General features: G+C 39.7%; 1 protein-coding gene across 9 annotated transcripts in view; it reads right to left on the reverse strand.

The window, feature by feature from the left end:
• picalma (phosphatidylinositol binding clathrin assembly protein a) overlaps positions 1 to 21,837 on the reverse strand; it is a 64,345-nt gene that overhangs the window by 10,752 nt on the left and 31,756 nt on the right. For 3 of the 9 annotated variants that reach the window (XM_069667350.1, XM_069667358.1, XM_069667417.1), the window contains exons 6-19: positions 18,263 to 18,356; positions 18,014 to 18,125; positions 17,464 to 17,570; positions 17,308 to 17,349; positions 16,327 to 16,338; positions 16,071 to 16,156; positions 15,158 to 15,281; positions 14,658 to 14,791; positions 14,172 to 14,257; positions 8,947 to 9,027; positions 7,114 to 7,224; positions 4,960 to 5,088; positions 1,570 to 1,600; positions 1,391 to 1,490 (exon numbers count right to left, since the gene is read on the reverse strand). In XM_069667350.1, the coding sequence (XP_069523451.1) occupies positions 1,391 to 1,490; positions 1,570 to 1,600; positions 4,960 to 5,088; positions 7,114 to 7,224; positions 8,947 to 9,027; positions 14,172 to 14,257; positions 14,658 to 14,791; positions 15,158 to 15,281; positions 16,071 to 16,156; positions 16,327 to 16,338; positions 17,308 to 17,349; positions 17,464 to 17,570; positions 18,014 to 18,125; positions 18,263 to 18,356 (1,249 nt within the window). The remainder of the gene's footprint in view (positions 1 to 1,390; positions 1,491 to 1,569; positions 1,601 to 4,959; positions 5,089 to 7,113; positions 7,225 to 8,946; positions 9,028 to 14,171; positions 14,258 to 14,657; positions 14,792 to 15,157; positions 15,282 to 16,070; positions 16,157 to 16,326; positions 16,339 to 17,307; positions 17,350 to 17,463; positions 17,571 to 18,013; positions 18,126 to 18,262; positions 18,357 to 21,837) is intronic. The other 6 variants (XM_069667375.1, XM_069667367.1, XM_069667384.1 and 3 more) reach the window with 6 other exon arrangements.

Genomic DNA, 21,837 nt, shown 5'->3' on the forward strand with positions numbered 1-21,837 from the left:
ACAGTCAGAGGCAAAGGAATGCTGAAAGAAGAGAGTGTTGAGTCCTAGGGGCAGGGGTTGGTTCCTGGCAGGTGCAGAGCTCCTTGTGGAAAAAAAATCAAAGAGAAAAACAATGTACAGACTCTTTCTCCGAGCACCCTGCTTCTCCAACAGAGCCCGCAGTGATAACAAACCCAGATTTGTCTAACGCCTAGTCCTCTCTGGAAAGATAAGTTTCATTAACTATTCAGTAATTGGCAAGGGAGGCACAAGTGAGTGAGAGTGACACTGGTGCCAAAAGTGGAGCTTTCATCACAGACCGTACCTCTTTCATTGCATTGGGAACTGTGCTTTTGATCTCGTCCTCTCTGACATGGAAATCCAACTCGACAAATAAAGCCTTGATTTTGCTTTATAACCTCCTTTTAATGACCAATGGATGTTTAAGTCCTTCAAGTATCAAACTCTCTTTTTCTGGCTTCGTAACAGAACACTAGCCATCTTTAGATCAATATCCAAAACACTTTATCATTAACCACTCATGTGCTTTCAGCAACAGGTAATGAGGAAAAGTGGACAAATTATTTTTAGAGGCTCCAAAGTGATACTGCAGGTTAAATATTTAATGTAAAAACATCCAATTCCAAAAAACATAGTCACAACAGAAGGTGACAGGTAGAAAGTCTGCGGTTCGGCAACAGGGCCGTAACAGAAGCATAATAATCCCGCCTTAAACTAGCAGTGTATAAGGGGCTAATCACTCAACACCTCACTGGCAAGTCAGCAAGAAGACAAGAAGACAACTGACATGGAAAGCTTGGCCTTCCCTTGGCATACACAAAACAGACTCGATTTTAAGAGTAACCTCACGTTGGTTTAAAGCTTTAAAAATATTTCCAAACAAGCCTGTGGTGAACTCCATGACTAGGTCTTCCACACAGAACTGTGGGCTGAAAATGGGCTAAGCTCAAACTGCTGCTGTACAGACTGGATGCAGCTCCATTAATTCTGTCCCATACTGTTAACCTGCTACTGAGGGTGGGACTGCCCCAGTAATTTACCTAGAAAAATGCACTCAGTTGATTAAAGAACTACTAAGTATGTTAGAGCATGCTGTGATGGGGGCCAGCACCTTCCAAACAAAGAGGAGTGAAACCTCACTTATGTCCCTAGTGGTTCCCTTACATTCAAGATGGCAGCAAAGATATTGCGTCTTACTTCACTTAGTGCTTCACATACTGTCTGTACTTGGAAGGGCCACACAGACTTATTAAGCCACCAATATTTTCTGACTCATTTTTAGTGCTTAAAGGATCTGGCAGACAACAGCTGCTAAAAAGAAAGAATCTGCTTTTTTGGGGTTTGTTGGTGGGGAAATAAAAGCAAAACTTTCTGTTAGGTAAAAACATACCATGGATGCAGGGTTCCAAGTGGTAGAAGGAGCTGTCTTGGGTTGCCAGTTGGTTCCACCCGTCAACTTCTTCTCGCCAGGCTGACTCCAGTGAAGATCACTACAAAGATCAAGTCAAAATGTTACTTATTTTTTGTATGCAGTGCTTGAGTAAGTAAATATTACTTATGTGTACTTACTTTTTTAATGTACCATTGCCAATACCCAGATCTGAAAGGGACAGAGGAAAATAAATCTCTGTTTTATACATTATCTCTTTATAGATAGATGGAAAAAAGCACATGTACAGCTAATGTAAAGCCCTTTCCACGCTTTGTTGACTTTGTCTCCGTCATTTAGCTTTTATAATCAGATCACTTCAATTAGAATTCTCGTATTAAATCATTGTGTTATTAGAGCAGGGTATAATGGGAGATTGGTGAGTGTGTGTTCTAGCCTGAGAGGGGTTTGGCAATCGTTATCACTTTGGATAACAGCCAATAAATGAATGTGGCCTTGTTGCAACCAATATCAGATCCAGTAGCAAGCGATAGCTCTTTTGGTAATTTTTTTGGGTCATATCTGACTATAAAAAAAATAAATAAATGCTCAGCTGTAGAAATGACTATTAATCTCAATTTAGCATACAATGTAAAATAAAACCTATGCCAACGTTCCTCTCCCCTCTCAAATCGTCACTATAACTCCGAGCCTGACACAACCTGTCACCCCAGTAGCAGGTGTCTGGTAGTGCGCAGTGCTGGCAGGGCGCATCCTCTTATCAACAAACCTACTAGGATAACCAGTACATCCGCCACCTTAATCGTCAACATATTTACAAATTATTTGATAATTTAATAAATTCTGGATTATTGTTAACTGACATTTCTGATCATTTTCCAATATTTCAATTTTTTTCATCTCAAACTAGTCCACAAGGAAAACCTGTTGAGAGGATGAAATGCTGTAAGTTCACTAAAAGAAATGAGGACTTATTACAAACTCTGGAGGAGGAGGTTTCATGGGAGGAGGTGCTAAATCGTCATGATGCTGAATAGGCCTATCTTACATTCATAAATAAATTTACATCGATATTTGACAGATGCTTTCCATTTGTTCAAATTAACAGGAAATGTAATTCTACAAACTCTAAGCCCAGGATAACTCCGTGTCTACAAAGATCGTTGATTACAAAAAATAAATTATATTAAAAAAGTGTCGTCAGCCCCACACCATTTAATATTCAATTTTATAAAAAAAAAAAGAATAATTTCACTTAAGTACTGCAAAATGCAAAAAAAAATGTACTCGTCAGAAAATTTTGAACAATCTCGTAATGACATAAAAACTACATGGAACTTAATGAATGAATTGTTGAACAGGAAAAACACATCCTCTTCTATTCCATCTCAATTATTCGATGGTTCAGATGTTTCTCATGTCCCTCTGAAATTACTAATGGTTTCAATGATTTTTTTGTAAATATTGGTCCTTCCTTGGCTAAAAATATAGTAAATACAGATGAATTCCTCCTTGCTAATTTCAAAGAGCAGTATCCTTGCATAAGTCTGTTTGATCCTCCTACCTCTAAAGAAGTGCATGACATCATACTGGAACTGAAAGACTCCTCTGCAGGTCATGATGACATAAGATCTAGCCTTGTAAAGAAAGTAGTTTTTCCATTATTGAGCCCCTCACCCATGTATTAACTCTATCTCTTAGAACAGGTGTTGTACCTAGTGACCTAAAATAGTATATATCAGTTTTACCTTGTTTTTCCAAAGTTCTCGAGAAACTAGTATACTCTAGCATAATAAAACATATGGATGAAAGTAACATACTGTATAGCCATCAATATGGTTTTCGTAAAAAATGTCAACTGAAATGGGTCTTTTGCAGCTTGTTAACAAAATGTCTACAGCCTTAGAAAATTCTTTAGGTATATTTTTGGACTTGTCAAAGGCCTTTGACACTGTCAATCACAACATCCTTATTGCAAAATTACAAAAATATGGCTTTCATGATGTTGCTTGATTATTTAAAGGACAGGGAACAGTTTGCATCAAACAATACGACTAATTCTTACAGAGCCAAAGTCTGTAAAAATGTACTGCCAATTTTATTTGCTGACGACACGTCTTGTTGCTTCACATGAAAACTTTTGCACACTGATTCGAGAAGCAAATGAGGAGCTATCATCTATTTCTAAATGGTTTCACATGAACAAACTCTCTCTTAATATAAATATATCTAATTTTATGATTTTTTGTAATAAAAAAAATATATATACAAAAGAACAAGCTAAAATAGTCATAGATAACATTGAAATGACTCAGGTTCCTTACATTAAATTCCTAGGAGTCACAGTAGATGAAAAACTAACATGGAAATACCATATTGAACTGGTCTGTAAAAAGTCCATGAAGTCAATTGGTATCCTGAGTAGAGTTTGTTCACTGATGAATCATTCCTGTATGTTAACTCTTTATTACAGCTTAATTTACCCTCATATTATGTACTGTAATACTGCTTGGGCTGCCTCATGTCCAACTCATCTTAATAAGATCTTTCTAATCCAAAAGACATTTTTGAGAGTGATTAGCTTTTCTAAAAGGTGTGACTCATCTGCTCCTCTCTTCAGAAAATATAAACTTCTATCAATTTTGGATGTGAACATATACCAGACTTGTGTATTTATGTATAAATATGTACACTTAAGGCATGACTTGCTAAGCTCTTTCCAGAACTTTATGATTTTGTCGGATATTCACTCATATTCCACAAGGCACTCAAGTGACTTTCATCTTCTGTATTGTCGGACTTCTCTTAATCAATATTTTTTGAAATACAGAGGAGCATCTCTTTGGAACAACCTACCTCCATCACTACAATCAACATCTACATTATCATCATATCAAAAAACATCGGAAAAGGACTCCAAGACTAGCCAAGACTTTTAACACTTTATGGATATCATTTTAATGCATCCCACTGTGTTAAAAAAAAACCTTCAGTCAAGTCAATATATATTTAATAATGTTGTATTACTACTGCTTAGTCTCAAAATCACTTAGGAAACAAAAAAAAACCTAAATTTTTTTTCAGCCCATCCAGTCGAGGCAGATGACATGAGTCTGGTTCTGCTCGAGGTTTCTGCCTGTTAAAAGGAAGTTTTTCTGCCAATGTGCCGAATTTTGCTAAGTGCTACTCATTGTGATTCATGTTGGGCCTCTCTTTAAATAAGATAACAAAGAGTCGGTCTAGACCTGCTCTTTTTGTAAAGTGTCTCGAGATAACTTTGGTTATGATTTGGCGCTATACAAATAAAATTTGAATTTAAGGTGCTCTCTGGTAACAGCTTGACACCTGAAGAAAGGGACTTTAACAAGCTGCAGGGCTGACTTGCTCTCTCTCTTCAGTCTAACATTATACTTGATGCACTCCCATGTACCAAATTTGGCACAGCTTGATTTAATGTGAATTAGCAGTCAGTAGTCCAGATTTACTTAGATTGATACCCTACCCTAAGTATAATTCCATTAATCAAATATATGGGTCATGTTTGCAAAAAAACAGGAAAGGGAACTTACTGCCAACAAGATTAGCCAGTGACGAGTCCAAGTCATTGGACACCAGTTTGTGGGGCTGCTGGCCATTGGGGGTCAGGTCCTGACTGGGTGAGGATGTCACTGTTGGTTTCAGGATGCCGCCTAAAACATCTTAATCAAAAGGGGGCAGGACAAAGGGAAAGGAGAGGAAGGGAAGGGGAGGGTGAGAGGTTGGGGGTCCCCGTAACAAGTGAGGACAAAATAAAAGAAACAATAACACAGTAACGCACAGACAACATGACAGTACACACAACGCAGACACATGGACAGGGAGAGAATGGTGAGCATTGATGAGGCAGGAAGCGGGGCTGAGAGCTCACAGAAACAAACTACGACTGTGTGAGGTGTGTGCATCAACTCACCCAGTCATGCATATGCCATGCAAAAAGCCAACGCCCCAGGGAGTTTGTGTAACCCCAGGACAAGGGAAAAGAGAAAAGAAGTGTTTTGAGATTGTGAGCATGGAACCCAGTGAGGGTTTAAAAACACTGGGTGTGGACTGGTTCAAGGTGCTAAGTGGAGCATTAAGAAAAAATCAATGTATGCTTTCTAAATAATGATACGATGGTATAACTACCAAACACTAATGAGGCCAGGGTGCAATACTTGTTAACCTCAGTCACGCTGTAGTGTTGATGTAACTGAAGATGTTTATAAAATTAAGACTTACATTTCACACTTATCTCATACTGATCACAATTTATGTGATTTCCAGCAACATCAATCCGCCAATGTTTCCACAAATGGGTTTAGTAATTACACCTCTGTCTGCATACAGAGAAATGTTTACAATTCAATATAAACTAAAAACTGCATGCAAGTTACTTTTGGCAACCTTTTCGTGCCATTAAGGGCAGGTTTTAATTGTCAATAAGTAAAATCAGTAAAGCCAGTCTGGATAACCCTCTTTCTAGGTGCTTATTTCTTCCTTCCACAGTTTAATTGTACTCTCTTCTTCACCTTAATTCACATTTTAATTCACAATCTACTTTAATCTGAACACTTTGCTTTGCTTCAGTCCCCACAACACACCTGCACCTCTGCTCTCTGCATAGCTTCGCGCCCCCTCTTTCTGTCTGTCTCTGTCTGCTTTGTTGACTGTCATCAGCAGTCTGTTTAAGTCACAAAATTTATATATTTTCTCAGTCGCAATTCAGTTGTCACAGCACGTGAGCCGCAGGTGCACGAGGGAGGTTATTAATGACGTAAACGATCGATCGTTACCGAATGACATCTGCACCTTTAATAAGCTTTATAAACAGCTATCCGATGCATTTAAAATAGGGACATACGAAGATACACAGTAGGAGTGTTTACATTGCGTTACAGAACTGCATATGATTGTGTGCGGACAGAGAGCGTCCTGATGTCCTGTGACTCCTGTCACTGTTTCAATGCTCCTCCTCAACAAGGAGAGCCGGTGTGCCAGATTAACTGGTGCTAGTGTTAACACATTAAAACTGCCATGGCACAAATATAAAAAAGACAACATGAACAATGTTAACGTCGTTAACATACTTTGTTTCTGAGATTTTATTTTGGTACGATCAATCATTAAAATCAGTGAAAAGATTTCCTGAAGTGCAAAGTTTTCACTGTTGTCTATTGCACTTTTATTGACAACTAAAACAACAAAAAATGTAAAGCTTCTATGGTTGGATTTTAAATATGCAAGTGATCACAGTGAAATATAATTATAAGTAAACAGGGAGGCTTTCTTCCAACACCCTCTCTTTTATATTGCATAGTTCTAAACAGATTGACAAAGCAGGCTCTGCTGCTTTTGTAGTCATTATCAAGATAATTTCCACATTTGTTCGTCCAAATGACAAAAGCCCAATGAAGTACCACTGAAAAAACACCAAAGATAGATTATCCTGTTGTCATGTTAATGAAAGCCACTTTCATGGTCAGATGAGGCATGCACGTTTGATTTGGGATACGCTCATAACATTAATAGTTAACATAAACCACACACAACAAATGAATGTCCAGCTGTTGGTTCATAGCCACAATATCATCCAACATGCAATATGATCCCCAAACCTTCAGGTGGCAGCAGAGTACATTAGGTCTGCTGACTCCAAATAGGGACAGGAAGAAAAAAATGCCAGTGTGCAGAAGTGCAACAATTACCTGTACAATCCAGATTGTTGGCATTGGCGTTGTTGCCGAATACTGAGTCAAAGTCGACATTAAGTCCTTGGGAGTTCTGTGGCTGCTGGGGTGTTGTGGAGGCTGTAAACCCTAGTGAGGTAAAAAGAAAACTTTTAGGGTCCAAATATTAATAAAACAATGTATCTGTCTCTCCCATCACAACCACAAGCAGGTAGAAAAAACAGTAAATATATGGAAGATTCTTCTTTTACATCCACACTTTCAAACCACTTGTTTTTCTGTGTAGAGGTATTTCAAAGTGCTATCTGGCAAAACCCCAAAACCACTCCATTTGACTTACAATAGTAATCGCCACCCACTGCTCTTCCACTGCTATTCTACCTAAAAAATTGAACAATGTAGTTCGTCTGTAGAGTACATAAAGAGGGAGGATGATGCAATATCACATAGTCAATTTCTCCTTTACATCTCAGTACACCATTACATGTTTGCAAATGGCATACCAAATGGCAGAATCATGCTCATGAAGGTTTTTCACTGGCCCTTGTAGAAACAAAAATCAACTAATAAAGATAGTACATTTCTAAATGTAGGTGAATTCTAACATCTTAAACTTGGTCACTTTTTAAAATATTTTGGGTTTGGGGAATCCACTAAGAATGGAAACACTGACACCGCTGATAACATAAATTGAGCATCATTTGCCAACACTATCTGCCACTCTCAAGGTCCGATACCCAAAGAACATTGCACTAATGATATAACGGTACAAACAAGGCCATAAAGTTTTGAAGATCTGTGAAATCTGCTTTTGTTTTGCGTCTGATTGTGGAGAAAAACTGTCAGCATGTCGGGTCTTTGCTAAGAGAGCTGCGCTTAATTTATTGAGCTTCACACTGACGGAGCTCAACTCCATTCACAGATCGATGATGAGCAGGGAGAGGAGAGGGCAGATCACTTTACTGTAAAGCCCAGACTCGACAGGTGCTTTACTACTTTCAGTATAGCCAGATATAATAATCACAATCATGTGTAACGGCTCCAGACCGAAGTGTGCCCCAATGCACCAAGGTTGAGTCTCAGGAAGCCCATTTTTCTGATTATACAAAAGGTGGCATTGTGTTCATAACAATGGAAACTCTGGGTGTGACAGCCCTTATAAATGCGTATAATTCTGCACAGTTACCACCAGCTCTCTGCAGACTGCAATATTTGCTGCGTTTGTAAATTGGACGTTTCTTGTAAAGAGGAAAATTTGCATAGAAAGGGGCCAAATTTGCCCTGAATTTATACATGATGACTCATTTAAATAGGCACAAACAGCACAAGACTGAACCATTTTAACTGGCAGGGTTCTACAATTGCCAAGCCGCCTCCTCATGGCTATAAGTTGATCAAGCTCTTTAGCCCCTCCTTCCACCATACCCTCTCATTATGGGCAGGGGAGCTCCCAACTTCAACCTCACCCAACCCCTTCACCCATTACCCTCCACACTACAACAAAAACACACCACTACATCCATAGATGCAGATTTATACACGTAAACCCCTCTCATTTCACTTTTCACCTCCTCAAAGACCATTGAACACAGTTTGCATCTACTTTTTTTTTCTGTTTTAGGTTTTTGGATTGTCTAATCTCCGCCATATGTCTGATTATTTTGTAACCGAGTTTCTCGTCATCCATGTTTTGTATGTTTCCATGATGTTGCACTTGTGTTATTTTTTTTCTATTGTGCAAAACTGCGAAAACAATATAACACAAAACAACAAAAATAAGGTACATCATGTGTTTGAGGTTAAATATCTGAGCATGACTTGTGACACCTGGATCAGCCTCTGTGTACCTACCTCTAAATACACCAGCTACAGCAGGGGGCTCAGATTGGAAGAGAGGAGTGGTGTTGTAAGGGCTTGGCCCACAGAAGGTGTCTGACACAGCAACAACAGCAGGCAGGCAAAGAATCAGGGCAGAGAGAGAAGGGGAGGAAGATAAACTATGAAGGTATGAAACCAGAAAAAATATTGCAGTGAAAAAGTTAAAAAGTGACATAGAAGCCAAGCAGCGTTGGAAAAGACTTTAACAGAGGAAAACAAAGGTCAGGATTTGCAGGACAAATGTGTAGGAAGCTGACATTCGTATGGCTAGACTAAATACAGGGCAGATTCAAGGACGTGCACAACTGGTGACGAATGTCAAAGCAATGCGGGGTAACACCAATTGGCAGGGAGGAAGCAGGGAGGGAAACCAAACAGCAGCAGGAATGCTCCGATTTCACTGGCACACCACTTCAATCCAGTTGTACTCTTCACAATTGATACACATCTCAATGCTGTCATGTAAGTCTACCAGCAATTCAAATGTCCACCATAGTACCTGTGGTAAATGTCTCTATCTGTGCAGCAGTATCAAGATCAGATGCCAGAGATGAGCCTAAGTCAAAAAAAGGATCGTAATGATCTGGTGAAAGACAGAAATGCCGCTGATAAAGATGGACATTCAAGGCAAAGACTTTGAGCCTTTGAAAAGGGAAGACAGACAGCAAAAATAACATTAAGAGCTGATATAATAAACATTAGGAACTTAGCCCGATTGTGGAAGGAAACTCAATATTTGGAGTAGAGCAGCATGCCAGATCTTGGGTGAATGTGACAAGTATTTACTGACAGTGACCCTTAATCCTCCTCTTCTCACTCTGTTGCTCTGCAACATCTTTGATCTGTTCATTGCATACTTAATTTCACTTTAAGCTGTTGTAAATCATCAGCCAGAAGTTTACCAGACTTGTTACATTGGTACACTAACTAAGCAACACATTATCATGTTGCTTAGTTGCTATATCTAGACTAGAAAAAAGCAAGCAGCAAAACAATCCCACCAAACACTTCATGGCTACGTGTCCTAGAGGACATGCTGCTAGTGTCTGTGGAGGCCGTGGACGGCTGGACAGGATCGACAACAGGTAGTGTAGAAAAGGGGTTTGAGTTTGGAATGGATTTCTCCACAGCCTCTACAGCAGAGGTGAAAGGATCTAAGTGGACAGAGGGGAAGACAAACAAAGAAGGATCAGAAAGATTACGGTGGAGAGCGTGAGAATGCATGAAATGCATGTAGGGTGACAAATGAAAGTGCTGTAGATGAGAGGGATTAAAAAGGGCCCACATTAATGGACTGATGACCAGCTTTGTATCTGCTTTCAGCATAACACAGGTAAACAATCACTTTTATTTGAATGGCGAGAGTCCAGCATAACAGTGAGACATCTAACACATCTGTGCTTAAAACAAACAGCTGCTAATCATTGTGATATTGTGTTTAGTGAACACATTCACAAACAGGTGCAACCACAAACAAGGTAACCATTTATGGTAACAAAATAAAATACAATAATTATTAAGAACTTTGAAGCACATGAAAATTCAGTATAATGAGAGCTCTTATATGTATACTTATAACCTTGCAAAAGGTAAACAAGGTTATTTTTGTCAGGCCTGATTGAGGAAAAAAATCCATTGTGCCCTAACTGTTTACATCAGCTTTCCACAATACAATAAACAACTAAACGACTTGAACAAACAAGAAGGGACCGTATGTTTTAATCTAAAACCACACTTTTATTTTCCTCGCTATTATGTACTTTAAATGCAAATATTGATTTCAGCTACATTATTTGAATAATATGAGATATAAGATGTAAGAGTTTGCAACTACAACTAGGAAATATACAAGTAAAAGCTTAATTATATTCTCCTGTGTTTTACTTATAAAAATGTAAAGTCTGTGACATAAACCATTCAGCTTTACACAAACCCTGCATCACAAACAGAGTCAATCACAGTTTAAAGTACAGCTTTGTGAGTGCTCCTCAGGCCTTGAAATATCTCTAAATGTGTGAAAATATTTCGTGTTAAATATTAAAATAGAAATCTGACATGGAAATTTCAGGTAGAGATAATGGTCCTCATTTATCAATCTTGCGTGAAAACGGGTGCAGATCTGAGCGCAGAATTGGTCTTACGACAGGACACACGTGTGATTTATGAAACGTTCGTATCTGACCAATCCCAGCGTACGAACGGTCGGGTCTTGATAAATGCGGCGGCTGAATTCGATCGTCATTAACATGTTACGCCCTTAAATATTCCTGGTTCGGAGGCCTCGCCCACTGAGGTCAAACATGGAGAGAAGAAACACTGGCAAGAAAAGAAACTTTCCGAGATGGAAATCGGCATCCTCACATCTGAGGTGGAGCAAAACAAAGATGTGCTTTTTGGCAGTCTGAATACTGGAATTAAAGGAGCTCATAAAACGCTGTGTGGAAGAGGATAACAGAGGCAGTCAACAGCGTTGCCGAACAGGAACGGACTCCGGCTGAGGTTTGATTAAAATTGTCAATAACTAACTTAACCTATGCCTAATGATGATTTAAATTAATCTTTTATTCATCCACAGCCTAAAAGCTTATGCCATTGTAAAATCTATCAATTTAACTCTGACTGTACACCATTTCTTACAAATAATTAGGCTTACACATGTTACATGGGTATACATTTTTATTGTATATCTAAATGTTTCAGAGCCAGGCACCAGCTGTATGTCGGCCAGGTCTCCTCCCCAGAGCGGTCCCACTGAGTCAGACCCACCGAGTCAGGCTGCCGAGAGCAAGAGCGAGCCCTCTGCCCCCCGTGCTGCGCCCCCTGGGCATTGGCTCCTCTGGCTGCGCCGGCACATGAAAAGGCACTTCATTTACCAATGCAATGTTGTGCAAAACTGAACAGGCCAAAACAATGTCGCACACTTTCTCTGGGGTACACAGCAGCGTTCCCCCCGCTGGTCCAAGACAGAGCCACCTGCCCTTGAGCAATTCGAAGTAGCGCTCCACTGTGACCCGTGTGCGTGTGTGCGCACTGTTGAACCTGCGCTCAAAAACAATTACACAATTTTGCCATAGGCTATTTTGAGTTCATTTGCAAACACAGATTTCTGCTTGTATTTATTATTTCAAATTTTAATGTGCAATAATCAGTTGTCATGTTTAGGCTATTTAGCCTATCATATTTTTTTTTATTTTACAAAAAAGTGGTAGCTCATGTCCAAATTGATAAATGCCGAGGCTTGCGTGGAAATGGTCGTACGCACGGTTTTCAGCCGTACGTTCGTTTGATAAATGAGGGCCAATAAGTGCGGTATCAAAACTCTCAAGATTGCTCTGAGATCAGTTTCCAGGTCATGGACAGGAGGAAAGAGGACAAATAAGGAAAGAAGGCGCAAAATAGACAAACTAGAAAACTCCTTGGCTGAGTTCTACAGATTCAGCAGCAGAGACAGTGAAATAAAGACAGAGTGAAAGACAGAGGCAGAGGGGCTACAGAAAAGAGACAAGAGAAGACAAAAGAAAAGTAACACTGCGTCTTTGCTTGCTAGCAGTGCTGATAAAAAAAGAGCCCTCCGATGGGCACTATGTCCTGGGTTTGCAGTGATTTAGGAAGATTCCCTGGAGGGAATCCACGTTTCATCTCCACCTTAATTACTTATTGTTGCTGAGGAATAATGATGGAACAATATTTGTAGCCTGGGTTTGTGAAATATTTGTACACCTCCACCTCTCAGCATGCAGGACATGGATTGTAGGGCCAGTAGTTGATGAACCAACATGTTGATGAACACAACCCATTAAACACAGGCTACTAGAAATAGTACTTGCGTTTTATATTCTCAGCTTGTCTTTAATTCTGTTCATCTGTATCCATCTATAAATCTAACTTCAATAGTCATTCTGTAAACCTCAATTCTAAATTGTTATAACAGTCAAAAATAGTAAGGAATCACAGAACTCAATGGGTCTCATTCATGAAACGTGAGCAGAACGAATTTGTGTGTAAACTGTTCGCAGACGGAAATGTACGTGCATTGCTTTGATCATTTGAAAGAAACCTTTAATAAATCTGATTTGAAAAACGTTTAATTTACATTGGCTGCAGACTGACTTATTTGGAGCTGTATAAAACAGAGCTTTAGGCTATTAAGATTCAAATAATTTGAAGACGGTGCATACAAAACTGCTGTGAGCTATATGTTATCTGTATCCTTTGTTAAAATAAATGTTAAATAGCTCTACACTCGACAGCCATCACTGATTCAGATTTTATCCATTACGCCCAATATTACATTTCTGGTTTCCTGTTTCCACTTCATTCAATCCGGACAGAAAACCCCACAAATGAATCTTCTGTTTGTTTGGTGGGACTGTACGACCTAGGTTAAACTATACTGACCACTAAGCTATCAGTGATGGTTTAATGTATTATGATACAACACTTATCACCTTACCATCTGGGTTTGATGTTGACTCCAGTGGAGGCATGTCGCTGTCTCCGTCAGGTATAATGATAGTTGTGACTGTGAGCCTCCTCCTCCTGTGGCTGATGTATTTTTTTTGTGGGCACTTATGCGTTTCTTTGCCTCCAGTTTCATGTCAAACCATTTACGCTTCACCTCGGACATGGTTCTTTGGACTACAGAGACAACATTAACGGCATCTGTCACCTCCCTCCAGGCCTTCCCTTTGCCTGTCACTGTCACACCACTGCCAACAGAATGAAAATTCTTAACACCACTTCACCCAAAATTATTTCTATCTCCGCTTCGGAAAAATTATTTTTTCTTTCTCTCTCTCTCTTTGTTTGCGCCATGACTGACAGGTTGACTGTATGCATCTACACCTCCTTATATGGTGGTCATTGGCAATTCATGGGCGTGGATTTATGCTATTAGCTGATTACCGGGAGCGCGCTGTCACTTTACGATGGACTGGCATTCATGATCATACACACGTGTTTACGATCAGATCTGAGTTTCCCGCGGTGTTCATGAATCCGGAGTAGGTTTTTAGTAGCGTAGGCTTTTATGTGCAAATCTACGCACACATTTACTAACGTTTCATGAATGAGACCCAATGTGTGTACTGTTAAAAATGGCTAAGAGATGTGTGCTTGCTAATGAGTATGACGTATTTACGTTTGAAGTGTGGTAGCAGTGGTGACTAAAGTGTTGCCAAGAAGAGCGGAGCCCTCACCTCCCCATGAGTTGGTGTTGGAAAGCGGCAGGGGCTGCTGGAAGGCCGGCTGCAGGTCAAGCAGGTCGTTGGCTGCCTTTGAGTTGCTGGAGAGAACAAGCAGGAAAACAAGAGCATGGATGATAAATCAGTCACTCATTGACAAAATGAGAGGCTCTTTCCTCTGTTCCAAGGTTGCAGAATAGAACAGCAGTTTATCCTCAGCAATGTAGGAGAACAAAACCATTAGCAATTCTGTGTACAAATCCTTGTGTTCAAACAGTTGACAGTGTAATGCTCCTCTTTGCATGGGCTTATTTTTATTTTACCTTTATTTCACGCGGAAATAATCCCATTGAGATACAAAATCTCTTTTACATGGGAGTCCTGGCAAAGACAGCAGCATAAAAAGTTTCACATGCAGAACAGACAACAGACTAAAACAAGCAGAAAATTAATCTATCAATAACTTAACAGCATTCGGCAATAGGACAAATTTGGCCTCACCTGTTAGTGGAGCTGGGGGAGGAGAAGAGATCAATGGCAGGGGTTGAGTTGATGGTACCGCTCCCATGAATGCCAGGGGGGGAGTCTGTGGTCACTGTGGCATGATTTTTCTGGAGCTCCTTCAGACGCTGCTCCTACAATTATTAGGAGGCTAGTGTTAGCAACATTTAGGCTAACATGTATCCAACGCCTCAGATAGACAGTATGTTGGTTTAGAGCATTTTGCTTTCATTTGGCAGTTCACAGTAAGGACAGAGGAAGTATCGGGAGAGAGCAAAGAGGGTGACATACAGATAGATACAATGTCTAATAACATTGATCATATCCAAAGCCACTTAACAACACAAACCCCGCCTACTCACAATCCTTAACAATTATTAAGCCAATCCATTAGATAGTTCACCCTAAGGGAGTCTTAATGGTATGAATGGCATGACCACGACAACACATAAGCAAATGCACTTCACTTAAAGGAATGGAGCTGTGTGAGGAAAATGTACTTTTAGTGCTTTTAAGCGAGCCTGCTCTTCTTCAAGGGCTGCCTGTTTTTCCCTCTCGTCCGCTTTGGTAAAAGAAATTCCAGTGTTGGCCAGAGAGGAAACCGCATTGGAGAGGGTGCTAGCCCTGAATCAAGGGACAGACAAAGAACAGCAAGTTACCAAAAAACATTTTACAGCTCGGTTAAACACTGCAGAAAATTGCACGTCTGTATTTTAACAAATGGCATTGTATACAATGGTTGCTCTGGTTTCAAATTTCATTCCTACTGTGTTCTGAATTGTTACACATAAGGCCCCGTGTCCATGTAGCAGCCAGGGCGCTGGGGAGTGCTGGGATGAAGCGCTTGTGTGGTGAGAGAAAAAAACGCTGCACGCAGGTTTTGTTTCTATGAAAACAGCTAACAATGAGCTTACAACACGTAGGGCGATAAAAACACAACACTTACCAGCAGCACTTAGTGTCCGGCCGATCCGCTCCCACAAATGGGCTTTTCTATCTCTATTGTGATACTGTTAGTTTGTCACATGTATAGCTCCGGGTAGACAGAAAAGGTCAAAAGAAGTTGCTCCTCCATATTTGGTGGTAACCAGGGTGATGAGTGGCGCCCCATCTGATTGGTTGCCTGAAAAAGCGCGGTGACGACACCAGCGACTTTTTGAAAAGTTCAGATTTTCAACTTGAAGTGCTCGGAGCGGCCGCACAAAAAAGGCGAAGCGCTCTGAAAAAAGACGGTACATGGACACGGGGCCTAAATGGATAATTAAACTCAGAAGAAAAAAATGCAATTTTTAAACCATCTTCCATCCTAATAAAAACCAGTCCAGTCTATAATGTTGTTCAAGCAAACATGAGATGCTCTGCTCTGAGCCAGCAGCGAGCCAGATCAATTGAACAGAGATGAAGCAGACTTACCTGCTGGCTGCCGTTGAGTCTTTGACTTTCTTTCCCTCTAAAGAGGCCAAGTGCTGCTCCAGGGCATCCAGCAAGCTACTGGGGGCCTGTAAATATCATTGACATACATTAAGTTACAAAGGCTGACAAAAGCCCAATACAAGACATCTTATAAAGACAAAAGAAAAAAATCCAACAATGAAGCATGCAGAGCTCCTCCACAAACAGAGCTAATCACAAATGCAGACTAAGGGGGAGAAAAGGTGCAGATACTTACACATACTGTAAACTGAAAGTGGAGAGATAGAAGGAAGGGGGAGATACAGAAAATAAAGGTGGTAAAAGTTAAGATCTAATCTTGGTTTATCTGCTACAGTAACAAAGTTCTACTAAAAACATAGTTAACAAATGATCCTCTAAATAAATGTATTTTGAAAACAACTTCAGCTGGTCACTGTTCTATAAAAGAACCCTTGATTCACACCTTTATTTGCTGTAGGATGTGCAAAGTCAGGAGTGAGTGTCATTTGGAAGGTCATTTGAAAGTGCAATAGCTGGCACGTGCATCACCTGCCTAGCATAGCGCTTGTTGTGAAAACTTGTTAGTACAGAACCTGCAGGGGTTAGCAGCCTGTCAAAGACAGTGATAGCCAAATTTTGGAAGTCCATATTATGAAGGTCACTAAACCTTTCGAAGCACAGATATTGACCAGGGCCCAAGACTGCACACATTTTTTCCAGAGTGAGTTAGAAATTTTGTGCATTCACATTGTGTGAGTGACCCAACTCTGGCAAGTCTGTTACTTACGCTAAATCACAAAACCATCCATTGAGTTATGACTGTGTTGAAAGAGTGTAGCAGATTATTTGAAAAAGCAAACGAGCAATGAGAAGGAGGCTGGAGAGGAAGTAGAGCCAAGGAGAAGTTCTGATTTAGACGCCACCGCTGAGAAGAGTGCAGCCATCAATCAAAATTCACCAGATCACACTGATGTAGAAGAAGGGGTTTAATCTGAATTCTACTTATGCTCAAAATGTGTTCAGTATCCAGTTACTACAACAGCACACTGTATTCTGTTTCTCAGGGATTACTCCATGATGCATTTTCTACATACATAATGTTATCAATAGTAGTACGTCCCCAAAATCTGGCTGTTGAGCTATTTTTAGTTAGCAAAGCCAGCAAAGAGGTGATGAGTGTCAAGTCAGGCATGTTATTCAAATATATCATATCTTTAGAATTTGCACATAGACTTACCTGAGACAGATCAGGGATGTCTCCACGATCAATTCCCACTTGCTACAGAAAAAGAACAAAGAGCATGAGAAATTGGACGAGAAATATAACGAGCCCATCCAAATGAACACAGAGCTCTTTTTAAACACTCATTAGATTATCTGGGTCCTGACTTACCTCTGCAACTTTAAGGAACTCTGAGATTCTTGTCATTCTTGTAAGGAATTTTTTGTAGATGTCAAGTCCTTCTTTGCACTGGACCTTTTTCATGTCAAAGTATTTCTCTGTTAACAAAACAAGACAATAAGCATAACAAACAGAACATGAGAAACACTATTATCATGTTTGAACTACAATCGATCTGCACGGTCTTAGAAAGCCTTCCTGTTTCACGTTATGCAAACAAAACTGCTGAAAACAGGAGAAAGGAAGGCTTGCTGAGGCTAGGCTTGGTTGAGAAATACATAATTCGATCTGCAGGAAAATAGTTGCAGAAAACTCCCTGTTTATTTTTGTTCAAAAAAGCGTGCAAGATTCTGTAAATTAAAGACATAACATTATCTGTGGGGGAATGTAAACGAGATTGTCAAAGCAATACTGTTCTAAACGCTGAGAGCAAAGCACTATCATGTGTAGTGACCCCTTCATTTGTTGTTCATAGGAACTGTTAGGAATAGACTAGTTCAAACTAAGAATTTGCAAGGCTTATAGCAATAATTGTTTTTACCCAGGAGGTTGATTATGCCCTCATTGTATGCAGCAAACAGTCGGATGGCATCTTTGAACAGAAGCATGAAGGCTGCATTGATCACACCATTTGTCAGTTCATTGGCATTGACCTGAAAGAGACATGGAGGTGTTAAGAACATCTGCTTTTAAATTATGACAAGAAAACAATTTGCATGTGATATGTGGTGATATCAGTGTCAGCAATCAATTTAGATGCCAACCAGTGCAGCCAATACTGAGCACTTGCATTAAAATCGAGTAGCACATCCATCTGATTTTGGATGACTGGGATGGTCTTGAGGAGCTTCTCAGTGTTCATGGTTCTCATCATGCCATCAGATCTGTGGTAAGAAAATAAAAAGGAAGTCTTTAAAAAATATCATCAAATACAGAAATCTTAAAGCCTGCCAACACAGACTGGTTTTCTTGTCTTGATTTTTCATTATATCAGGAATTTATACTGCAAATGGGCATGGGCAACATAAAAACATAAGTAGAAGAGCTGGAGCCATCAATGTAATTAATAAAAAAATACATTGATTTGCTAAATGTGTATCAGGGTCTTTGCCTGTCACAACGTCTGCACTTGGTTGGAGCAGCCCTAAAATGTATCAGTGAACAATAAAAAAGTGAAAAATAAACTACACATATGATGATTCTTTTCTAACAACTGTATATTACTAACTCTGTATGGATGTGATATGATACTTTTTGCTATTGAATGGCCTGTCTCGGGTTTAACCCTTTATAAAACATGAACAAATACATAGAGAAAATGAATGCTCTCTTTTATTATCTAGTCTGACAGTCTAAAGTTCATACTAAAGTACTAAAAAAAACACAAGGATAAATATTGATGTAAGTTCAGGTGCATTTATTATTCTCTCAATTCTTTCCTTGAAGGATAGCTAAGCTTGTATGTGGCACAGAATTTCGGAGAGCCAATGACTTTTTAAGTGAACTTGTTTTATTCAGGCCACCAAATCAGGGCAAGGGTGACCAGGCCAACCACAAAGAATTACAATAAGAAAAGTCCATCCGAAGTTATTGTCGAAAAGTGCTCCATTTGCTCAGTTGCTGGTCCCTCTTGTTTTTGCCACTGCTATTATTATCTTTATTCCTAGCAGGAAATCTGCCTTCCCATGTATGAAAACAAAACAAACTTTGCATGTAAGTCAAATCCTACACCAGACATATTTAAATGGCTTTGTGGGCTAATAGTCCTCATACTGGTGATATTGCAACCATCTATATCTTATACCAAAATGTAGGCTCAGCCGAGCAGAATAGTTCATCCTCTTCAGACTGTCCTCCACAGAAGATCCACAAAAATCTTTGATTTATTGAGGATTTTGCCCACAGTGCATCAACATATTTTACTGTAAAAAAGAACTGTAAACTCTTGTGAAGAAATCTCCAATCTCCATGAAAAAAAATTGATGTAGTGTATTCACAATTCTCATGAGAAATATAGCAGTCAATAGGAAAAGAGAATTTAAACTTTTTTATGGAGCGATTCATCTTTGTCAAATATATGACGAACATCTCTATATTGTCAAGAACAAGTACACAAAATCTGAGAATTTTGTTTTGAAAAGTTAATATTTGCCACTTGAAAGCTGCCTTCTTATGCAGTGGTTATCATCCTGGGGGTCGCGACCCCCAAGGGGGTCACTAGATAATTTCAGAGGGTCGCCAGATGGTTGTAGAGAAAAAACAAAAAAACATGTTTTATATAAAATAACACATTTTACACTGGGGTATGGTTTTTCACATTACATCACCTGTGCCAGTGACATAATTTGCCTTAGAACTGGGCTGCACAATTAATTGCATGTTAATCCCGATCACGATTTTGAGTTCTTCAAGATTAAATACTTGATTGACGGCAATATTGACGTTTAAAATGCATGCTCCACCCGTAGAAAACTCTGCTGCAGATCGAATCATGCGCTCCCTAAACTAACAGCCACTCCCCCAGGGGGCGATGTAGGGGTTTAGGCTTCAATTTTGGGCGAGCTGGCATGTCTGTCATGTCATTAGAGCCTACCTTGCAGCGGCAGTTTAGAGTGGAAGAATAAACAACAGAGACGCTGTTTTGGTTCAATGAGTGACCATGTTAACTGGCTACTTTAACCCAATTGCGTCTGTGCTTGTTGTAGTTACAGCAGCTGTTGAAAACGGGAAGAGAATACGTAGCTGTCCTCTTGAATGTCTTTTTGTTGTTTTTCATTACGAGCCTTAAAATATAGTTATCTTTTCTTTGATGATAAGCAAGAAAAAATAATGTGCAAAGAGTGTATGAAACCACTGCACCACAAAGCAACACAACTAACTTGTTCAAGCAGCTGAAAAAACAGCAAGTGCAAACTGATGAGTGTGTGAAGTTCAAGAGGAAGAACGACGCTGACCCCCGTACTTGTCTAGCGTCAAGTTTAGAGGTCGACCGATTGATCGTTTTGGCCGATTAATCGGCCACGATAGGACTTATTAAAAACTATAATCATCAGCGGATCTGGGCTCCGATAGTGGCCGATGGCTGTGCAGCCTCAGGCGGGGACGTACATCGCGTGCATTGGCCTTTTTAATGGAGTCTCCATACGTGACATACAGGTAATGCAGGTACCTGGGATAATTAATTAAAGTTAACTTTATAACACAGCTTTGTTCACAAATTATGATCATGATAAGGTTGTTGTTTATAGTATTGCATTATTAAGGAATTAGATTATCGTTAACTTTCACTGCTTTTCTGCCGAGCTCATGCTGCTGTCTCTGTTTAGCTAGCAAGCTCGCTACAATTTGGCTAGCAGTGAGTGCAAGCCTAGCACAACTAATGGGATCATATCTGATCATTTGAGGGGCACTTTTGCTGAAAATATAAGTTTGCGTGTGCAACTCCCGAGGACACTCTGAACAACCGTTAGAAAACCATGAAATCCCACTCGTACGTGGAGACCGTGAGAGGGGTGGGTGGGGGCTAAACCTTTGCTGTACCGGGGAACAGCTGACAAGTGGTACGTGATTCATATTATATCTGACTTGTTTCAGTTTATTTTTCCCCTCAAAAGTTATCTCTGGAATGTAACGTAACAATATCAGATCTCCACGATACAAGACAGGCAGGCAGGGAGGAAAATAAATCATTTAACTGTTACTTAAATTACTTATCAATTTGGCGTTCTCTCTTCTAAGTAATCCAACAACGTAACGTCAACTGTCCATTCATGACATGAAATCACACTTTTTATGATCCTCCTCAAACACTAATAGTTTGTAAGAGTGGTATTTAAAAACGTAACGGGAGGTGCAGCATCTGGCCTGATATACGCCACGGAGCGCATCGCCATGTAAACAACATTTTTCCAACGATGTAATCCAGCAGATCACACTTCAGGATACTCTCCGTACTTATTATCAAAGTTGAAGTGGCAAAAAACGGGTTTATTAAAAACAGGCATTTGCATAAGGCTGCTGTAGAAGTAAAGCACGTCACGGCGTCAACACAAACTGTTGTGAACAACAACGCGTAGGTAAAGTTAAACGAAAAGAGCGAGAGACTGACGCAGGGGCGATACATTCGCTTTTTATATAAGATTCTTATGGTAACTTCTTTGATGCTACTTGAGCTGTGTCTGCTGAATTAGTGTTTCTATTTTTTTCTCCCAAATATGCCAGAAAGCTTCAGTTATGATAATAACCATTCATTTGTAACTTTAGTAAAACTTTACTTTATCAGAAAAGTTTTATTAAACCAGCAACTTTAAGAAAACAACTGCAGTATCGTTTCAATTTAAAAATGATTAATAAAGTGCAACTTAA

Source organism: Semicossyphus pulcher, unplaced genomic scaffold (genome assembly GCF_022749685.1).
Source record: "Semicossyphus pulcher isolate SPU_LCO1_2020_fin unplaced genomic scaffold, fSemPul1.0.p SCAF_10, whole genome shotgun sequence".
NCBI classification, from domain to species: domain Eukaryota; kingdom Metazoa; phylum Chordata; class Actinopteri; order Labriformes; family Labridae; genus Semicossyphus; species Semicossyphus pulcher.